The sequence below is a fragment of the Malus domestica genome, chromosome 12, assembly GCF_042453785.1.
Source record: "Malus domestica chromosome 12, GDT2T_hap1".
NCBI classification, from domain to species: Eukaryota; Viridiplantae; Streptophyta; class Magnoliopsida; order Rosales; family Rosaceae; genus Malus; species Malus domestica.
The window spans coordinates 28,333,692-28,352,185 of NC_091672.1; the positions used below are offsets into that span (position 1 = coordinate 28,333,692).

Sequence of the window (18,494 nt, forward strand, 5' to 3'; positions counted from 1 at the left end):
GATTCATCTCAATTACGAGGAGGAGAATTCGAATACAAGATCTCATGTGTATGGACGAATATTCTTAACTAAACAAGTTACAAGGCACCTAATACTATGATATAGTAATATTTCTCTTCTTTTGTAAGTGATAGGTTTTAAGTTCGATTCTCGCCAAAGATAAATTTAACCACATTATTGCTAGCTCATTATGAGACTTAGTCCACCACCCTTCCCTCTTAGTGTAAATAATATCATTTATAAGTACTTTTAAAATGGATGAAAGCGTTTTAAGTGAAAAGAACTTCTGAACAATTTCTTAGTACAAATGCAACAACTAAATCTTGGAACAACATTTCAAGTGCGTTTGGAATCCAAATTTTGTTCTCTAAGCTCTTTTAATCATATTAAAAACACTTTCAAACGAGCTCATATACTACTATTTCAAGTATACTTGCAACCTTCTCAAATTTTTACATTTTTTTTAGAACAATGCTTGATTACTCAATGATGAGTATGACTTCCTACTCAAAATTCTTCGTGTTCGAAGCAAAACGTTTTGTGTTTATGATCATAATTGTTCATTTTATGGATCGCTTTGTAAAGATAATCTTTGCAAAAAAATGAATTAAAACTAAGATCATTTAGTCAATTTATTGTAACAAATACATAGACAATTCGTAATGCCTTTTCCAATTCTGTTCATTTGTTTTTATATAGTTCGATGACTAAATGATCTCAATTTTAATTGATTTTTTTTGCAGATGCGATCTTTATAGAGTGATTTATAATACGAACAGGAAATTATGTGAATCGGCAACAAATGGTTTTGGATAGGAACTCCTACTCATTATTTGAGTAGTAAAGTATTGTATTTTTTTAATGATTGTGCAAAGTTATTTGATGATCATAACCGTTTATTTTTTAAATTAGCTTTGCTTAAGAAACGTAAATTGTTTTAATCCATTTAATAAATTTCAATATAAACCAAGCGGTTCACTGCAAATATGGTTCGTCTTAGATGAATACTCGATTCCAATTTACTTATGTTTTGCAAAGACAATTCGAACATCAAGTAATGTAATAAGATGATAGTACCAAAATGAGATAGTTGCTAGCATTCACTAAAAGTTTAATAAAAGTCAATTTCTCTCGGATGAAAAAAACCTTTTGTCCTTTTTAGTGAAAAGATGAATAAAGGTAAAGTAGAAAGTTAATCTAACTACTACCCTTTAAATAATGATTTTAGTTCTGGAAATTTGCCATCATTGTCATTAAAAAAAGTAATAACTGCTAATATAGTAATGACCTTAATTTAGATATTTTGTGTGAATCAGAAAACACTTGTCTTGTTATGTATTTTTTTACGTATTATAATGCAGCTGATTAACGAGACTGATGTCTTTAACTAAGCATACATGTTAATTGAAGTAAAATTGTTACTCCACATGCCAGTTTTCAGATACACCGAAAAATTATTATTATTATTTTTTTTTGTAACTATTAATTTATATTGGGGAGTGTTTGGATGTTTTCAATCAGATTCTTCACTCAGAGGACACAGCTTTTGGAGATCCAAACCCAGCTCTCTCTCACTAACTCACTATCTCTCTCTCTCCAATATTTCAGTATTAGGGTTTTCTTCCTTATCTTTCTGTTGCCCTCAAAATATGCACTAAATTACAACACAACCACTATAGTAGTCGAATTCCTCCACCTAGTTTCAGAGACGCAGAGCTCTGGGATGGGATTTGGTGGTAAAGTCTCCGACTTGGGGTAGATCACAGATCAAATTGTGGAAAATGCCCTGGCTTTTTGCTGAGTTTTGTGGGTTTTCTTCCTGCCGGCTGATTTGTTGACCTTTTGGACTGAGAATTTGATCAGAGAGTGCTGAGATTGAAACATAGCAAATTTTGTGTTTTGGGTTTTGATTTGGTGGCACTGCATGTGCAAGCATTGAGGGTCCTCTGCTCAGTTGTGGAGGATCCCCATTACTAAGCAAGAACAAAGGAAAAAAACAGAGTGGGGTTTTTTTGAAGTGTGATTTGATAAAAGGGTTCTTAAATTCTGGGAAAAGTAGTGTGCTGGGTTGGTGGGATTGGGGTTTTTGTGGCAAATAATCATCTGGGAAGGTGTCGAATTTTGCAGTTTCTGGGATTTTTTGTATAAGTTAATCTACTTTGGTGGGAAATGTTTGGGTCTGGTTCGGGTGCTGCACATCAAAGCAGTAGACTTTCAGTACCAGTTTTAATTCCGACGCGGTTTGTCTGGCCTTATGGCGGAAGGAGTGTGTTTGTCAGTGGTTCTTTCACAAGGTGTGCCATGACATTGATCAAATTCCAGTAGTAGTTCTTGTTATTTGAGTGAGAGTCGTTTTTCGTGTGTCGATGCTCACTGTATGATTAAAGTTGTGATATGAATTTAGTGTCGATGCTCAATGTATGATTAAAGTTGTGATATATTCGATATATTTTTCTGTATGTACAGGTGGTTGGAACAGATACCTATGGCTCCAGTGGAGGGGTGTCCAACTGTTTTTCAAGTTGTTTGGAATTTGACGCCCGGGTATCATCAGGTTTATTTCTTACACTTATCAATGCTATTATACTCGGTTCAACTTGCCGAAGTTTAAAATCTTACTTATTGTTCTCATTTGAGTTCTGTAATCATTGGTATTGCTGTTGTTATGTGGTAACAGTTCAGTTGAGTTTGCTTGCATAAAGGATACGCAATGTAATATTATGAATCAGGATTCGTGAATGCTGTAACATTGTTTGTTGCGTGCTTATGTTCCGTCTAATACTCAGAAAAGGGAAGAAATTGGCATTTCTTATTTGTTACATTCCAATAGAGAGTTACGAAAGAAAATTATTTATGTAGGAAACTCTGATTGGTTCAGCATGCACAGGCATCAGGCTTTTATCGTACAATATGCTATTGGCTATAAATAGCACCCTCATAATCAAGGGCATAGCGCGAACATAACCATAAGGATTGACCTTCTACCACAAATTAGATTGCCGAATGAAGCAAAGAAGTATATTTCTGCTAAATAAATGAAACTCGAATAAATACTCCAAAACTTTGTCCTGCATCATTAAAATATATAACCTCTGAACCTCTACAAATCAATGTGCTAAGATTATATTACATTTTTTCCTTACCTTATATGCTTTAATGTATGTAAAGGGAAGATAATAATACCATTCCCTACATGCTTGTTGTGGTGGTAGATGCTCCTAATATGCTGATATCGTCTTGTTGCTATCTCTCTGTGGCAGCCATAAGATATTCTCACCCAAGGGCTACATATGCTCGCTTACTGGTACATCATACAATTTCTTTAAGTGTCATGCTGATATTAGATGTGTTATTTCCAATAATTGCAGTACAAATTTTTTGTTGATGGCCAATGGCGACATGATGAGCATCAGCCTTTTGTTAATGCGAATGGTGGAGTAGTGAATACCATCTTTCTAGCTGGAGAAGATGTGGTTCCTACAAGTTTCAGTCCTGAGACTTCTGGTGGATCCAATATGGACTTAGATATGGTTCCTAGACAAGTAGTAAGTTTTTCACTTGTTTTTAAGTCAAGGATTTGAGTTGTCTTGCAGTACAGAATAGGTCATGTTTTAAGTTGGTCTATTGCAGGAAGCAGTTCCTAGGTTCTCGCAAGCTGATCTCGATATCTCTCGTCATCGTATATCTATGTTCTTGTCCAGACATACTGCTTATGAGTTGCTTCCCGAGTCAGGCAAGGTTTGAATGCTTTACCCTTATGCAGCTGCTGGCTATAGTAGGTAGCTTAGTGGGCCTGACCACCGTTTGTCTGGTAATTTATCATTCTTATTTTAATCATGTTGCTATCACAGGTAATTGCCTTGGATAATAGTTTACCTGTGAAGCAAGCATTCCATATCCTACATGAACAGGTGAATGTCTTTTCCTCAAACACATATAAACGCTTTCACTTAAACAAACAAAAAGTGGGAGGGAGCTTGAATTCCCCAGCTTACATAAATTGATTGTCTCTGCTCAATTTTCATCAGTCCCTAGGACATTTATGCCATTTAAACAGTTTCTGCTTTGGTAATAATTTGCATTTTGTACCTATCTATATGTTCGGTTACTAATTTAAGTTCCTTTTAAGGGATTACCTATGGCTCCTCTGTGGGATTTTGAGAAGGGCCAATTTGTTGGAGTTCTTAGCGCAATGGACTTCATCCTAATCTTGAGAGAGGTGTGTCCCATGTAAAACTTTTGTCATTCCTTATTGTTAATATATGTTTATGCTAGTTCTAGATGAAACACAGTAATATACACACTTTTATCAATTTATTATATATGTTTGAAAAGTTCTAAATTTTTGAGGCGCAAATGTAACTAAGAGGCTTCTAAACTTCAACTGTGCTACAAGGTGCATAATGCATACTAATGGTGTTCTCGTGAATCTCTGAACATTCATATTATAGACAAGTAACATCCTTCCTGCCATCATACCTAATGCTGCATCTATTTTCCTTTTGCAAACCTTGCTGGAGTCAATTTATGGTGCTTGAGGGAGTCTGCATCCTGAGAATTTAGTTTATATTTGATGGGCAATAGTAATACAACACTTGATACGAATTCTGGGCACACAAAAACAGTCTTTAAATTTTGTCTTTTTTCCTTATTTCCCCATTCCATCTGTACGGTTTCTCTATTACATATTTCTTGTTTCAAATAACCTTAAGTTCTTTATTCTCCTTACCCTGAAAATCGTTTCACGCAGCTCATGAGTTTTCATGGTTGCCAATCTCAGATTGTCGTTCTTAATATAAGTTTATTCTGGAAGTGACATGCTAAATTAATTAAAATGTATGGTTCTTATGAAAGCTTGGGAATCATGGATCCAACTTGACTGAGGAAGAGCTTGAGACTCATACTGTAGCAGCATGGAAAGAGGGAAAAATAAATCTTAACAGACAACTTGATGACAATGGGAGATACTGTGCACCGCGTCTTGTCTCTGTAAGTTCTTCATGAGATGCTAATTTGTATTATATTTTTAAATGACATGTTATCTTTGGCAATTATATAATCCAGAAACTTCTATACCTATCATGATAATGCTTATATTTGTACTGTTTTGACATACAGGCTGGCCCTTATGATTCTCTCAAAGAAGTTGCTATGAAAATTTTGCAAAACAAGGTGGCAACGGTTCCAATTGTCCATTCAACTTCGCAGGATGGTTCATTTCCACAACTATTGCACCTTGCTTCCCTCTGCGGAATACTAAAATGTAAGTATTTCTCTAATATAGCATTAAGGTTACACATTTAGTTACTAATCTGTAATAAAACTTCAGGCATATGCAGGCATTTTAGACATTCTTCTAGCTCCTTGCCCATACTCCTACATCCTATATCTGAGTTTCGTTTAGGCACATGGGTTCCAAATATTGGACAGTCAAATGGACGGCCATTGGCAATGTTGAGACCAAATTCATCTCTTGCTGATGCCTTTTCTTTGTTGATACAAGGTTATATTTCTTCTCTTTTCTAGCTGTCTGCTTCACATCTTACCTTGTTTTGATTACTTGTCTCCAAAATTAGCCAGATGGTTTTATTTACATCAGTCCTGACTCCTGCTTCTATGTGGCTTATCCTATTTCGTATTTTCTTTTGCAGCTGACGTTAGTTCAATACCTATAGTGGATGGTAATGATTCATTGCTGGATATTTATTCGCGAAGGTGATCTAATGAATTTCATTTATATTTGCATCAAGTTTTACGTAGAGCTAATTACTTTGTTCTTTGACCAATTGTTGAATGTGCTTCTTGTATCTTCCTCAGTGATATCACTGCTTTGGCCAGAGATAAAGCTTATACACAGATTCGCCTTGATGAATTGAGCATCCATCAGGTACTCGCTAAACGGTGCAAGTTTGTGTTACTTCTGTTACATTCTATGATCTTTACATGTGGGTGATGTAGTTAGCCTCTTCAGTATGTCTTGAATAGTCTCGGTGTGCAACAAAAAGGTTTATGTGATTATCCACAAATCTTGGAGTTTAGTTGACACAAACGCATAATGCAACCCAACCTATTAGTAGCGAAAGTATAGATGGGGGGGAGACAAAATACAAAATTGAAAGACAATGAGTGATGAAAAATTCTCTAGCGCAAATTTTCAGTTTTGAAATGTTTGGTAATGCACACCTCTCTGAAAACTGAATGTGCCTGCATGTTGTAGGCATTGCTACTGGGACAAAGTGAAAATCCTCCTTACAGCTTCAATGGGCAGAGATGTCAGATGTGTTTGCAGTCAGATTCTTTGCATAAAGTGATGGAGCGCTTGGCTAATCCGGGTAAGTTGCTTGCCCATCAAGTAAATAACTTTGCTTTGTTTTGTTTGTGTTAGTAACAAGTTTTTTCACACGCCGCTTCCCTGCTAATTTTTTAGGGGTTAGGAGACTTGTGATTGTGGAGGCCGGCAGCAAGCGTGTAGAAGGGATTATTTCTTTGAGCGATGTATTCAGGTTCTTGCTAGGCTAGCTTAAATATGTCAAGCTGCTATATACCATGACATGGCTTTTGGGGTGGGATTGGGGGTGATTTTCTTTTCGGCGCGTTTTTTGTCTTTGCACTTGCTGAATGGCTTCATTTAATCACTCAAAAGTCTTTCATGGGTGCCTCGTGTTTCTGAGCCCTGCCTTACTTTAGAATAGAAATTTCAAAGAGAAAAAAAAATCTGTAAATTGTGAGGATTCAAATTTTCCCCTTTTCATTTGTATAAACCTTTAACTTATCAACTCTGCTTTGTCTTCCATCTCTTATATTGTGTAAAGCGTATATGGCCGTTCAAGTTTTTTGGGTTTTTGTGAAGTGGGCTAGTGGGATGGACTAATGGGCGTTGTAGGATTGAAATTGAGTGGCCTGGATCTCTCGGTCCGCGGGCTTGCACACAGAGATCCGGAGTGGATCTTAGTCCCATCTTTTATATTGTGTAAAGTGTATATGGCATCCATGATTGTGGTGGGCTGCATTTAAAAGTGGGTTTCAATGTTTAGTTTTTGTGCACATTTTTGCAAAGCACTTGCTGTACCTTGCATCGCAAGAAACCAACTGCTATAGGTATTGTTACGTTTTATTTGCTGAAATTATATTGGATGTTCTTAATATCGAAACGGTTACAGTTCTTATATGGCTCACCTAAGCAATGGCTCACACCGGCCGTGCCACCGTGGTGCTGGCCAATTGGGGTGTTGTTGTGGTTAGGCGTTATTATAGCTTTAGTTGCTTGTAGAATTAGTTTCCAAGGTAGATTAGTCATATATTTCACTGGAAAATGAGTGAGAAGCTGTAGAAATTGGCAACCATTATGCAGAAACATGTACTCGTTTTTCTTTTGGCCAACAGGGCATCAGAGAAAACGAGGACCGAAGATCGACTATATACACGGAACAGCTTCTAATTTACAGCCTTCAGCGCCAAGAAACTCAATCCGATGCGCTTAATTGGCAGTCAGCTAAGTTTGTTTGGTCTAGAATAATTTTAGAAATCAAAACAACTCCGGAGAGTCGGAGACTGGAAGGAAGCATCGGACTCAAGTTGGTACGAGTGCTAATATCTGTGTCTTGATTCTGCCCATGCACATTTGTATTTCTCTGTAAATTCCAACGTTCTGGGGGCAGCGTGGATGCAGGCTTGTCGCTGCGTAATCTAATACTTGAGCAACAACAGCCGGAGGAAACTGTCGTTCAGTGCACGTCTGCTCACGGACAAGTGAAAAATATTCAGCATAATGCAGTTACGAATCCAGTTACAGGTAAGAGATGACCAAGTCAAAGTGAACACTAGCATTTTTCTCTACCGATGTAACTCGACACTAGCTCAGTTTACCTGTATCATGTGTACAGCCATCACGCATGCAGAGATGACCTCCGAAAGAATCTGAGCCTCATTTTTGTCAGCGTCGGTATGCAACTTCGGCGCAGATGAATCACTGGTCAAGTTGGGACCTGATGTGCCGGAACTTATCTGATTGCGTTGGCCCAAACTACCATTTACTTGCTCTTGAGACCTGTTCACAGGTAATCTAGACTCTGATGTGAAATGCTGGTTATCGATGGAATCTAGAGCCTCTCTTATCCCAACGTAAGCATCTTCCCCGCACTTCCCTGACGCCATTACCTGTAATGATAGCATCATTGTGTTACCACACTAACTGCATTCAATTTCAATACCGAAGAAAACGAAGAAAGAAAAAAGAGCAACTGCTTGGATATTCCCCAGCGATGAAGAAAACTAATGTTTGGATTATCAGCCATTTGAAAAAATACGGTCCAAATGTGAAGACCAATATCGTACAAGCCCAAAATTACAACAAATCCAGTTACCTGAATAGCAGCATTAACCATCATATGTGCTTTCGATTTTGAAACTTCAACAATGTCAGCAACACTAGATCCTGACTCTTGAGAAATAGAGCTGTCGAAGGAACTCGGGTCACCATGGATGGTGGAATTGGCTGGTTGTTTCATCCAAGGAGGCAAGGAATTTGCAGGGTAAGTATTACGTTGCCTCAAATTAACCAAAGCTGAAGAAACCTGCATGTGGAAGTGATTATTTAGGGCCGCTACAAGGTCAGAGCAGAATATGGTATACCAAAAACAGATGTAAAGCATGATATAAATTCACGGAAGCCACATGCCTGGCCACTGGCTTCCTTTAGCTGTACAAGTACCATGGCGTAATGCTTCTTAAAAGGCTCGCTATCTTTTAAAGTGCATTCTCCACTGTTCTTGTTTTCCAAAATGTTATTATTTGTGTTCCTAAGCTCCATCAACAATGCCTCCTAAAATTCGAAAAACAAAAGTGACTCTTTCTGAGCATCGTTACAAATTCAAGGAAGTTTAGCAAAGAAGCTTGATGCTGAAAGATTCACAGGGATGGATAAAGACAACACGAAGACAGTTGACCAAAGTGGGAAAGGGCACCGACGACCATAATGAGGAAATTAGAAGACCTAAGGAGTTCAGGAGGGAGTGGCTTAAAGGTTGGAAACAGAAACAAAAGTTTTACATACATAACAGAAGACAGCTTTCAAGCTAACTGAATTTATGATAAGACAACGAAATGCATGCGTAATGCGGCATCAGGATGTTCACAATTTGACAATAAATACATCTATTAATCATCTTCAAGGGTTAAAAAAAAAACACGATTACCTTCTTATCAAGAGCACTATTCAACTCAGAAAGAGCTCGTATATCAGCTTCCCTTGCTTGATTATGTGCCACCACGATACCAGGTTGACTATATGCTGTCTGTTGTGCCCTACCAATATCAGCTGATGCTGCTTTTGGTTGTGCAGTTGTATGAATTGCATCCCACTGTACAAAATTTTAAGAAAATTAGTTGATTACTCATGAAAACTAACTAGCATCCAGAATTTTGAGACTGATCTATGTTGCCTCAACATCCCCCCTATTATTCCTCTTTACAGACATGAAATGCAGTTCAACCATTAAGAAGAGTTCGTTCAACAATATAAGTTTTTTTTCCCCTTTCTTCCTAATCTATGCAGGAAAAGGTGCCTACTCAACATATTCACTGGGCGGGCCACTAAATGCCTGTTACCGGTAGAAGAAAGAGATTACCATTTAACCTATGGGCATTATGACGTTTGGTGCTTCCCAAGCGAAATTGTAGTAAAAAAGCCTGGTCATTGGGGGCTTAAGCTATGTTGTATGGTTAGGTGAAAAGGCAACTGCCCATTTCTCGAATTTATTACCTCCCGACCACACACTTTGGTTTCTAGAACCAGCATCCTCATACATTCATCAACCATAATTATAGGCCGTAAAATGTACAGAAAATGTTAATGAAAATGAAAAGATAAAACTGAGGTCAAATGCAACATCTACAGCATGAAAAAAGACTTCCAGAATACAAGATAAGCAGTGGATTTTATGAACTGCAAAGAGTTTTAACAAAAAACAAATTCACAATTTTGCTTTAGTAGAAATGCTGACCTTCTCCTGCTTTATGAAGGCATCCATGGGGCTAGTTGCTTTCACCAAATGTCCACTTGAAGCAAACATCATAGGCCCTCCAAAATTTAGATTTCCAATTTTATTTGGCTCCTTGGATGTACACGAGAATTTGTCAAAAGCAATATTCCGTTTCCTAAGAGCTTCTGGCATATTATCCAATGGGTTCGAAGGCATACAATCAACATCCTGCAAAGAAATTTTCTCATGTCATATCTCAAAATAAGTAGATGGATTTTCTTGATTTAGCATTCTGATTCACTAGCACTTGATAGCACATAAGAAAAGGAAACCAAAAGAATAAAATATCAAATTATCAAGCTGCATAGCGAACAGCAGGTGTCATCTGAAATCTTTTGGGTTCATCTTCTTTTATTAGTATATAATCAGTCTGTAACCTTTGAATGCATAACCTAAGGTTTTTATGGTTCGTGTAGCAGTCTTTATTTGAATCAATAGCCACATAATTTTATTTCAATTTCTGATAATAAAACAATTCAGTAAGAGCTAAACAGAAAACTTGAACATAATTCCCTAAAAGTAATAACTTGAGTGATATATCTGGTAGAACTCAATATTTAATTACAAACATAAGGTCAAGCATCTCAATCCAAGAGTTATGCACACAAATAATCCTCAGATAGGATGGTCGAGGGAAAACAGTTTACCTAGCATTGGTAACTATTTAACTCACTAAAGATCAAATAAGCTAGTTTTTGGTGTGTGAAGATGGGTGCAAGATTGTCAATAAGTAGTTTGTCGAAAATGAGACTAGAAAAAGTTTCCACGATGACAAACGAATACAAAATGGAAAGAATGACATGTAGACAAGTTAAAAGAATCCCCTACCATGACAAATTCAACTCCTATATCTGGACGGTCAAACTGAACCCTGCACTTATCATGATCAACGGTGAGCACACTTCCATCGTGAACTTCTCTTGTTTTAGGATGTAGAGCAATTACTCGTTGCCCAACTGATAAAGGTCTTGCTAAATCTGTTGGGAGTCCTTCCCTCACACCAGTACGAAGTTCAGCATAATGTTTCCTCACAGATTCCCGATATTGTTTAAGTTTCTCCCTTTCTTCATGTAGAAAGTGCTCAGAAAACCTCCGAGGTTTGCCAAGGGAACTGCAATGTAAAGAAAGCAATGCAACAATATTCAGTTAATATTTTCACAATTTACATACCATATTCTATCTACTTGAAATATGCACCTTCTAATGACACCCCATTCAACACGAGTTAGTCTCGGAATGTGTCCCAGTCCAACATGATTTAAGTACTCCTCAAACTCCCTTTTGGCAAACCAAGCGTAGTCAAGTGCGCTATAAAACCACTCAAAAGTGCACCATCTACGTAATAAATGTGATGACAAGCAACAAGAGATCTTCTCCTGCAAATTAATTATATGAGAATAGAATACTTTGGTTCTAAACATGGAAAAATTTAGAGAGAAAAATAGGACATATGACTTTACCTTTAGATGGAGTGATCTGTCCTGCACTGAGTTTGAGCGTGTGTTAAGTTGATTTTTCAATTTTTTCTCACAAGAATTCTCTTTGGGGTGCAATGTTCTGGGTATATACATTTTACGTCTACTTGTTCGTTTCGTTGGCAAATTAACTTGGCTTGACGTGGGCACTTGCGCGGTCGATCCCGTTAAATCAGTCAATGTTCGCCTATGATCGCTATTCAAAGATCCTTCCAGTGATTTGGCTGATTTCCATTGTTTCGAAGGAGTAGAGACTTGACCAGTGCGTTTTCCTTTAGTCACTGGTTTATTTTCTTCTTCACCAAAGCCCTACAACATATGGCATGGAAATGAAGTAAAACATAACTCAAACAAAATGACAGGTAAAGAATCATTTACTTCATTCAATATAATGTCCACCTCAAAAGATCCAGAATTTGAAGCCATAATGTATGTGTGTATATATCGTCCTAATGGAAATGGAATGTGACTGCATTTGGGGATAACACAAATACAATTGTATGTTTCAAAATATCCAACAAACTTACAACCCATTGATAAAATAGTACCAAACATAATACATTTATATACTGATTATATCCTTTTTTTCTCCTGGAATGGCTATATTGTTGTACCTTTATCATATGGATATCCATGCTTCATATATAACTCATAGCTACAAGACTTGGAATCCAAAAAGTAACCACAAAATATGGGCTCTCTACGGAAGACAATTAAAAAAATGTTCAAATATGAAGAAAAAGGATCTGCAATACATACCTCAGTCTTTGAAGGTTCATTCATATCCATATGAGCATCAGCATTTGATATCTGAAACGTGAACAAGAATTGCTGTCATCACCAAATTAAAGGTAAGAGAGATTCTAAGAGAGTTAAGTTTACATTGATAATCAACCTTCATTGCTATGTTTACCTTTGGTACCAAAGACTTCCGTTTCCTTTTCAATATCTTGGTGGTAGACTGAGATTGTTGTTCCGATTCTGAGACAGTATTAATATCAATTGCCGGATCCCTCCCAACTTTGGACTTTTTGGAATTGGTACCCTCAACTCCAGAAATTGTGCAAGGCACTCTATGTTTTGCACTGGGGAGTTTATTTTTCTTTCTAAATTGGCTTGTAGATGTGGTTTCAGGTACACTAAATTTATCTTCCGCATCTACGTTTGCTCCTCCATCTTTCAACTGGACAGACGATCCTATATCCAACAAATACGGATAACATCATACCTTAAGAGAAAATATTTGATCATTTAACCATGCATAATAGATGTGAAAAATTAGCAATTGCAACCAGATAAAAACATGAATCCCGAGAACAAAGTGCAGTTCAAAACGCTGCACTAAACTATTATTTCATGAATTCATCTATAGTCATTTTCTTCAAATTTATCCATCCTCTCAAAATTGTAAATGTAAAATGCGAATGGATGTCTCACTAAAGTTATTAAGTTATACCTGGTGATCTATTTTCCCTATGTATAGATAAAATGTCTCACTAAAAATTAACAACACCCATCCAGGAAATTTTCTAAGCAACAATCTACATACCAGATTCCATTGATTCTGGCATCATCAGAGACAAATCAGCTAAAGTTTGCAGAGCATCCAAGCATGAACTTTTATCTGCAAGAAGAATAATTGCAATATCAATATATCGTTACAAGACATATAAAGCAACTCTCAATACAAATAGCTCAAGATATATAGTTCATGGTACTAAAAATATTTATAAAAAAAGCAAGCAATTGATGGAATTCAAAATTAAAATGGTTATTAAAGGTGTCTGTGCAATTAGGTATTTGTATGCCCCTGATTGTGATATTAATATGCATAAATAATCAGCGCAAATAAAAGGTAAATGTACAAAAGTATGGTTGGATTCAGTGTTTGTCCTCTAGGTTCTAAAATAATCTCCACAATCAGCACAATTAATACATAAATGTACAGCAATGTGACTGAATTGTACTTCAACAACCACTACTTGTCATAAGTTCAAATAATAAGCACTTACGTTCCCTTTTTATCGAGTTCCTGTATATGGCAGTGTCTCCTAACAAGTTAAGTTCATTACAGACTTCAAATAGAAAAGAACAAAACAAAATTCCACAACAAAGAAAAAACATATTCCAGAAAATAAAAGATAACATCACACCATTTACTTCAATTTTCAATTGCATGAAAAGAAAAAGAAGAAGAAAGTAACAATTAAATAGTCATTATTCTGTCCCGGAATGCCAACAATATATGATGCGCATAAGCAAAATTACCTCCAAAATAAAGTTTTTTGCTCTTCGTCCATTGACCTTGTGGAGAAAGTTGTTCCCCTTTTGTATTTGAAACTTCAATATCAGCTGTTGCCCTAGAACTTAGATTAGGTACTTCTTCAGTGCCACTGCATGCTTCACCGCCATCATCAAACTGATGATTCCCACTGTGTTTAACTTTCCCTTTCTTTTTATACAACTTCTTTCCCTTTGAAGGCATTTCTACTGTACCTACACATTCTAACAAATCTCTGGGATAGTCTCCTGTTTCGGCCCCACCACTTCCTATACTACCTTCCAACCAGTCTTCGTCCATTGAAGCACGACGAAGGTTGGCAAGTGCTTTCCCTGGTGGTGGATGCTATATTACATAAACAAAAGAGAATCAAATAATAAACCTCTATGAATAAGACAACAAATGTAGGGCCAGAACAAGTGAACCCATATTATGTACCATTCTTTCTGAGCTCTGAACAGAAGAAGATTTTAAATGCACAGGTCTTCTGTATGGCGTTTGAGAAACTTGGGGAGAGCCTCCTCTTTGCGAAGCTTGAGTCAATAACGCTACCACATGCGAAACATCATCATCATTGTCTCCCTCTGACTTCCGACCCTTTTTAATTGGAAAAATATAAGCTTCCTTATCATCTTTCTTATGCGGATATGAAACTGGGATGCGAGGCGTCCTCTTCCCAACTACACGAGGCTGGTCACCTGATTAAAATTTGAAGTCAAAATAACAGAAAGCAAGCTTCAAATGATAATCATTTTTCAATTTATTTATACCATCAGAAAATATATTCAAGACAGTTCCATGATCATATAATGACAAAAAACAAGAATATATGAACTAACACTGCAACCGGCTACATGCATGTAAACATTTTCTAATTGTTTTTAATTTCTGTGGATTCTCATAAGCACTGAAAACCCATCGCCTTCCAAAGAATAAATATACTCTACTACTACACTGAAATTTAGGTTTCCAACATGGAAAAGAAATCCTAAACAAATATGACTACATTAGTCACAGTCAAAATCAATCAATCACTGAACCCAATGGAGCATCATTGGGTAGCGATAGGAAGACCTTCCAACCTATAAAAAGAAGTCCCAACCCTCACTCTCCCCCACCAAAACAAGGAAAAAAACAGTTCTTCCAAATTCACCTGAAGCACTAAAAGAAAATCTAATATTCATTTACCATGGTAATCTACCATACAAAATTACTTCCTTTTCATTCTTTTTCTCCTTCCACTGAGATATACGCTAACATCTACACACACCAACTCTCTTTGTCAATTTCCCATTTGATATTATGGACACTCTGTGGTATCACAGATCCAACAAACCAAACTTCTTATGTTATATTTCTTATTCCTTATCAACTTTAACTCTGCAACCAGCATATTAATCCTCAGCCATTCAAATGTAAAGGATATGAGGTAAAAGAACAATTAGTACAAAGAAATAAATAATATGGTTGATGCCCCAGTATGATGTTGTTCATCACATAAAGTATCATACCATCAAGCTTTCTCCTTTTTACTAATGACAGGCATCCTTCAAGCGATGCACTTGGATGAGAGTGGAAAACATCTTTCGAGACACTGGGCTGATCTTTCCCAAGCTTGCGTTTCTGTGGTTTTCGAGAAAATCCTAAAGCATCATTGCTCTCTCTTTCACTATCGCTGCCTTCCTGTCAATTTAGAGGTAAGAAATTGAGTTACAAAGAGATGCCTGATGAGTAGAAATATTCAAGTTCATACTAATATAGCACATACAAGACTATATAATGTGAAGGAAAAAAAATGGATAGCTTTAATGACATTCATTCTTTTACGCGTACTGTGACATTGTTAGTAAACTTAAGAGCCCATGATGTGCTTCAAACCATATCAACAGTGACCCTCAGGTAGTAGTTTTGGAAATTAGAATACCATCTCCAAGTAAAAACCCAAACATATTCCAAATAATGTTTTAAATCCAAAACCAGGGGACAAACTTGAAAGAGTACTCCAGTCTCACCATAACACTATAGTGATCTGTCATCATTGCTTTAAGGCCAACTACAGAAGCTGTCCCCTCTGGCAATGACAAATACGCCTGAAATCAGAAGCATAAACAATTCATATTGTCAGAAATGGTAAAAGACCACCTTATAATGAAAGTTTAATGATAAGGTTGAGGTAGTATCATGGAACACACATACTCGGTTCATATTGTAAAGAGCCTCCACCATCTCAATGCTTCTGTTGCGCACTGCAGCAGCCACCTAGAAATCCACAGAAATCAAATATCTAAAAGATAAGGGAATAAAGAAAACATAAAGTGCATAAAAGAACAATTCATTTTAGCATAAACTACTATTAGTGCAACATTAAAGTAGGCAAAATGAAATTTGCTTACAATATGCTTCACCAAGTACTGTGCAATTAGCATAAAGCTGATATATGGCAGTAGCACCACCAAACAGCTTTAGTTGTCAACAAAATTTCCAAAGGCAAATTGAACCAGGAAACCAAATACGAGCATACCTTCCTCCAATCTTTCCCATATTTTCTGTATGCATCATAAAAACACTGAAGCTCTCCATTGCTCCACAGCGGTCCCAACTTATCAGACAACTTTCTCTTCTATGCAAAAAAATTGAACAAACAAAACATCAGTTAAGAATTTATGTAAGTAGTCTTCACAAATCCCGAAATGAAAAATAAACAAAGAAACCATGAGTTACCCGTTGCTTCTTTTTGTTTGACCCTCCGCCATATTTCTCCTGAGATGCCTCATTTACAGTTGCATACCGCTTTACACCTTTGGCTTTTCTTGTTGGGGCCATGGCAAGGTTCGCGTATCTGAAGCACATAACAAAAGTTAGAGAACTGTTTTTGTGCCACTGATTTAAACCATCTCCTACCCAGTGACACCAACTACAGTTCGACACTCAACTAAGCGCAACACTACCACAATCAAAAATCTAAAACAGTATGTTTTCTCTTCAAGAACAAGCCAAAACAGAAAAACCCATTTTTCTCTGAAACAAATTAAGACCCAAAACAGAAAAACCCAAAGCAGGAGATCGAACGAGCATCAAACCACAAGGTACAACCACTTCAAAAAAATTAAAAATCCCTTTCCTTTTTCATTACAAGTGATGAGGAACACAAACAATTTACAAAATAAACACCTTCCCCTTTGCTTGTCATCATTTTCTCATAGAAAACTAAATTTTTGAAAACCAAACAGTCTGCAAAATTCAAATTCAACCTCAAGCACAACCCAAACACCAAATTCAGATACGAAAAAACCCTCAATTCCTCAAAAGCCCATCACATTTCGAGATCGACTCCCAAAATTCAAAAACCCCCTCCACAATCACTGAAACCTACAATACTCGTTCAAAAGAACCGCTTCCCACCACCACTCCTAAATCAGCAAAAATTCAGAGTCATTCTCAAAGCATTAATTCCCAAATTTCAAATTATTCAGAGCCGATGACTCTTTTCTAAACCCTAAAAATCACAGATCGGAGGTGTACTTACTCTTCGTAAAGTTTATGAAGTCCGGAATTCAACCATAAAAAAGAGGACAGCAGCGAGGGCGTTCTAGAGAGAGAAAGTGGTCCGGAGGAGGAGGAGAGAGAGAGAGAGAGAGTGCGTGGTGTAGAGAGAGAATGAGATAGAGAGGAGGCGTTGCCGCGAAACTTGAATATAAAGGTGAGAATGCAGAGCCAATGAAAACTTTTTGTATTTTTTTAATTTTTTTGAATTTATTTTTCATTAGAGTTTCACAGAGCGTGTAGAAGATGAGGGCAAAGGAGGGAGAGTACGGAGCTTCTATTTGTGGGGTGGTGATCGCCGTACACGTGGAGACGGTGAGGTATCTGGACGGTCTGAGGTCAGTGTGGTGTTTGGTGTCTGTACGAATGAGTACAGGGGATTGGATTTGAAATATTCTGAATGCGTGGTTTATCAAATTCTAGTGAAAATTAAAAGAGAGCTGTTATTAGCATTCCAAAAATCTCATTCTATACTCCTCACAATTGTATTTTTTTTTAAGGGAAATTTTATTTGAACCCATATAACCTCTTTCTACACCTAACTTACTATTTACACCCATATTATTTTTAATTAAAGAATCAATCTCTTTTTAAACCCAAATTTACTATCTAAACAACCCTCACAAACTCAATTCAATATATAAAAATTCATCTTTACACCCTTTTAGAAAGCAAAAGCAAGAGGAGGTCATTGATCACTTCGTGAAGCAAGCCTCATCACTCGATGTCACAAAAGTCACCTCCCACCCTGCCCTTTTTGCCTTTTCGGAAATTATCGTTGTCCCTAATGTTCTTCAAGTTCCCATGTTTCTATTTATTTATTGTGGAAGTTTCATTTTTCTGTGTATATTTTGGTGGTGTAGTTTATGGGTTTGAGCAAAGGATGTATAATTAGAATTTTGTTGCAGCCAAAGACAAAATAAAATTGTTGATTGTTACTGGATCTTGTTTCATATGCATTTGTTTTTTTTACTGTGGAATATGTGCAGCTTGAAGGAACTGAAAATTATGTCTACTTTGATGTGCTTCGATTGTTTGCACATGGCACATGGAGTGATTACAAGAGCAAGAACGCAAAAGTCGCTTCGTCTTTTGGTCGAGTTTCTAATAGATGAATTGATCAACAACATCAATTTGTTGAAAGCTTTATGACTC

General features: G+C 36.8%; 2 protein-coding genes across 10 annotated transcripts; one reads left to right on the forward strand and one right to left on the reverse strand.

The window, feature by feature from the left end:
• Nucleotides 1–1,389: 1,389 nt before the first annotated feature.
• Nucleotides 1,390–6,776, forward strand: LOC103450931 (sucrose nonfermenting 4-like protein). The gene is made up of 13 exons (XM_008390335.4): nt 1,390–2,294; nt 2,467–2,554; nt 3,369–3,545; nt 3,631–3,738; nt 3,852–3,911; nt 4,130–4,219; nt 4,855–4,989; nt 5,119–5,263; nt 5,330–5,503; nt 5,652–5,715; nt 5,818–5,887; nt 6,218–6,332; nt 6,428–6,776. Exons 1-13 carry the CDS (start codon nt 2,170–2,172, stop codon nt 6,517–6,519), a joined length of 1,443 nt encoding a protein of 480 aa, XP_008388557.2. The 5' UTR covers nt 1,390–2,169; the 3' UTR covers nt 6,520–6,776.
• A 496-nt stretch (nt 6,777–7,272) lies between these two features.
• LOC103451317 (protein ALWAYS EARLY 2-like) lies at nt 7,273–17,681 on the reverse strand. 9 transcript variants are annotated; one of them, XM_070808976.1, is made up of 21 exons: nt 17,323–17,525; nt 17,048–17,206; nt 16,518–16,635; nt 16,318–16,413; nt 15,993–16,055; nt 15,809–15,886; nt 15,308–15,479; nt 14,235–14,494; nt 13,784–14,141; nt 13,065–13,139; nt 12,429–12,712; nt 12,275–12,325; nt 11,501–11,824; nt 11,238–11,416; nt 10,869–11,151; nt 10,002–10,208; nt 9,195–9,359; nt 8,678–8,821; nt 8,364–8,573; nt 7,867–8,157; nt 7,273–7,735 (listed from the first exon to the last, which is right to left on the reverse strand). In XM_070808976.1, exons 3-21 carry the CDS (start codon nt 16,617–16,619, stop codon nt 7,571–7,573), a joined length of 3,507 nt encoding a protein of 1,168 aa, XP_070665077.1. In that variant the 5' UTR covers nt 16,620–16,635; nt 17,048–17,206; nt 17,323–17,525; the 3' UTR covers nt 7,273–7,570. The 9 variants fall into 9 exon arrangements, with proteins under 9 accessions (XP_070665077.1, XP_028945840.1, XP_070665079.1 ...); XM_029090007.2 differs by having other exon boundaries at nt 16,318–16,416; nt 17,323–17,492; XM_070808978.1 differs by lacking the exon at nt 8,678–8,821 and having other exon boundaries at nt 16,318–16,416; nt 17,323–17,681.
• Between the last annotated feature and the right edge of the window lie 813 nt (nt 17,682–18,494).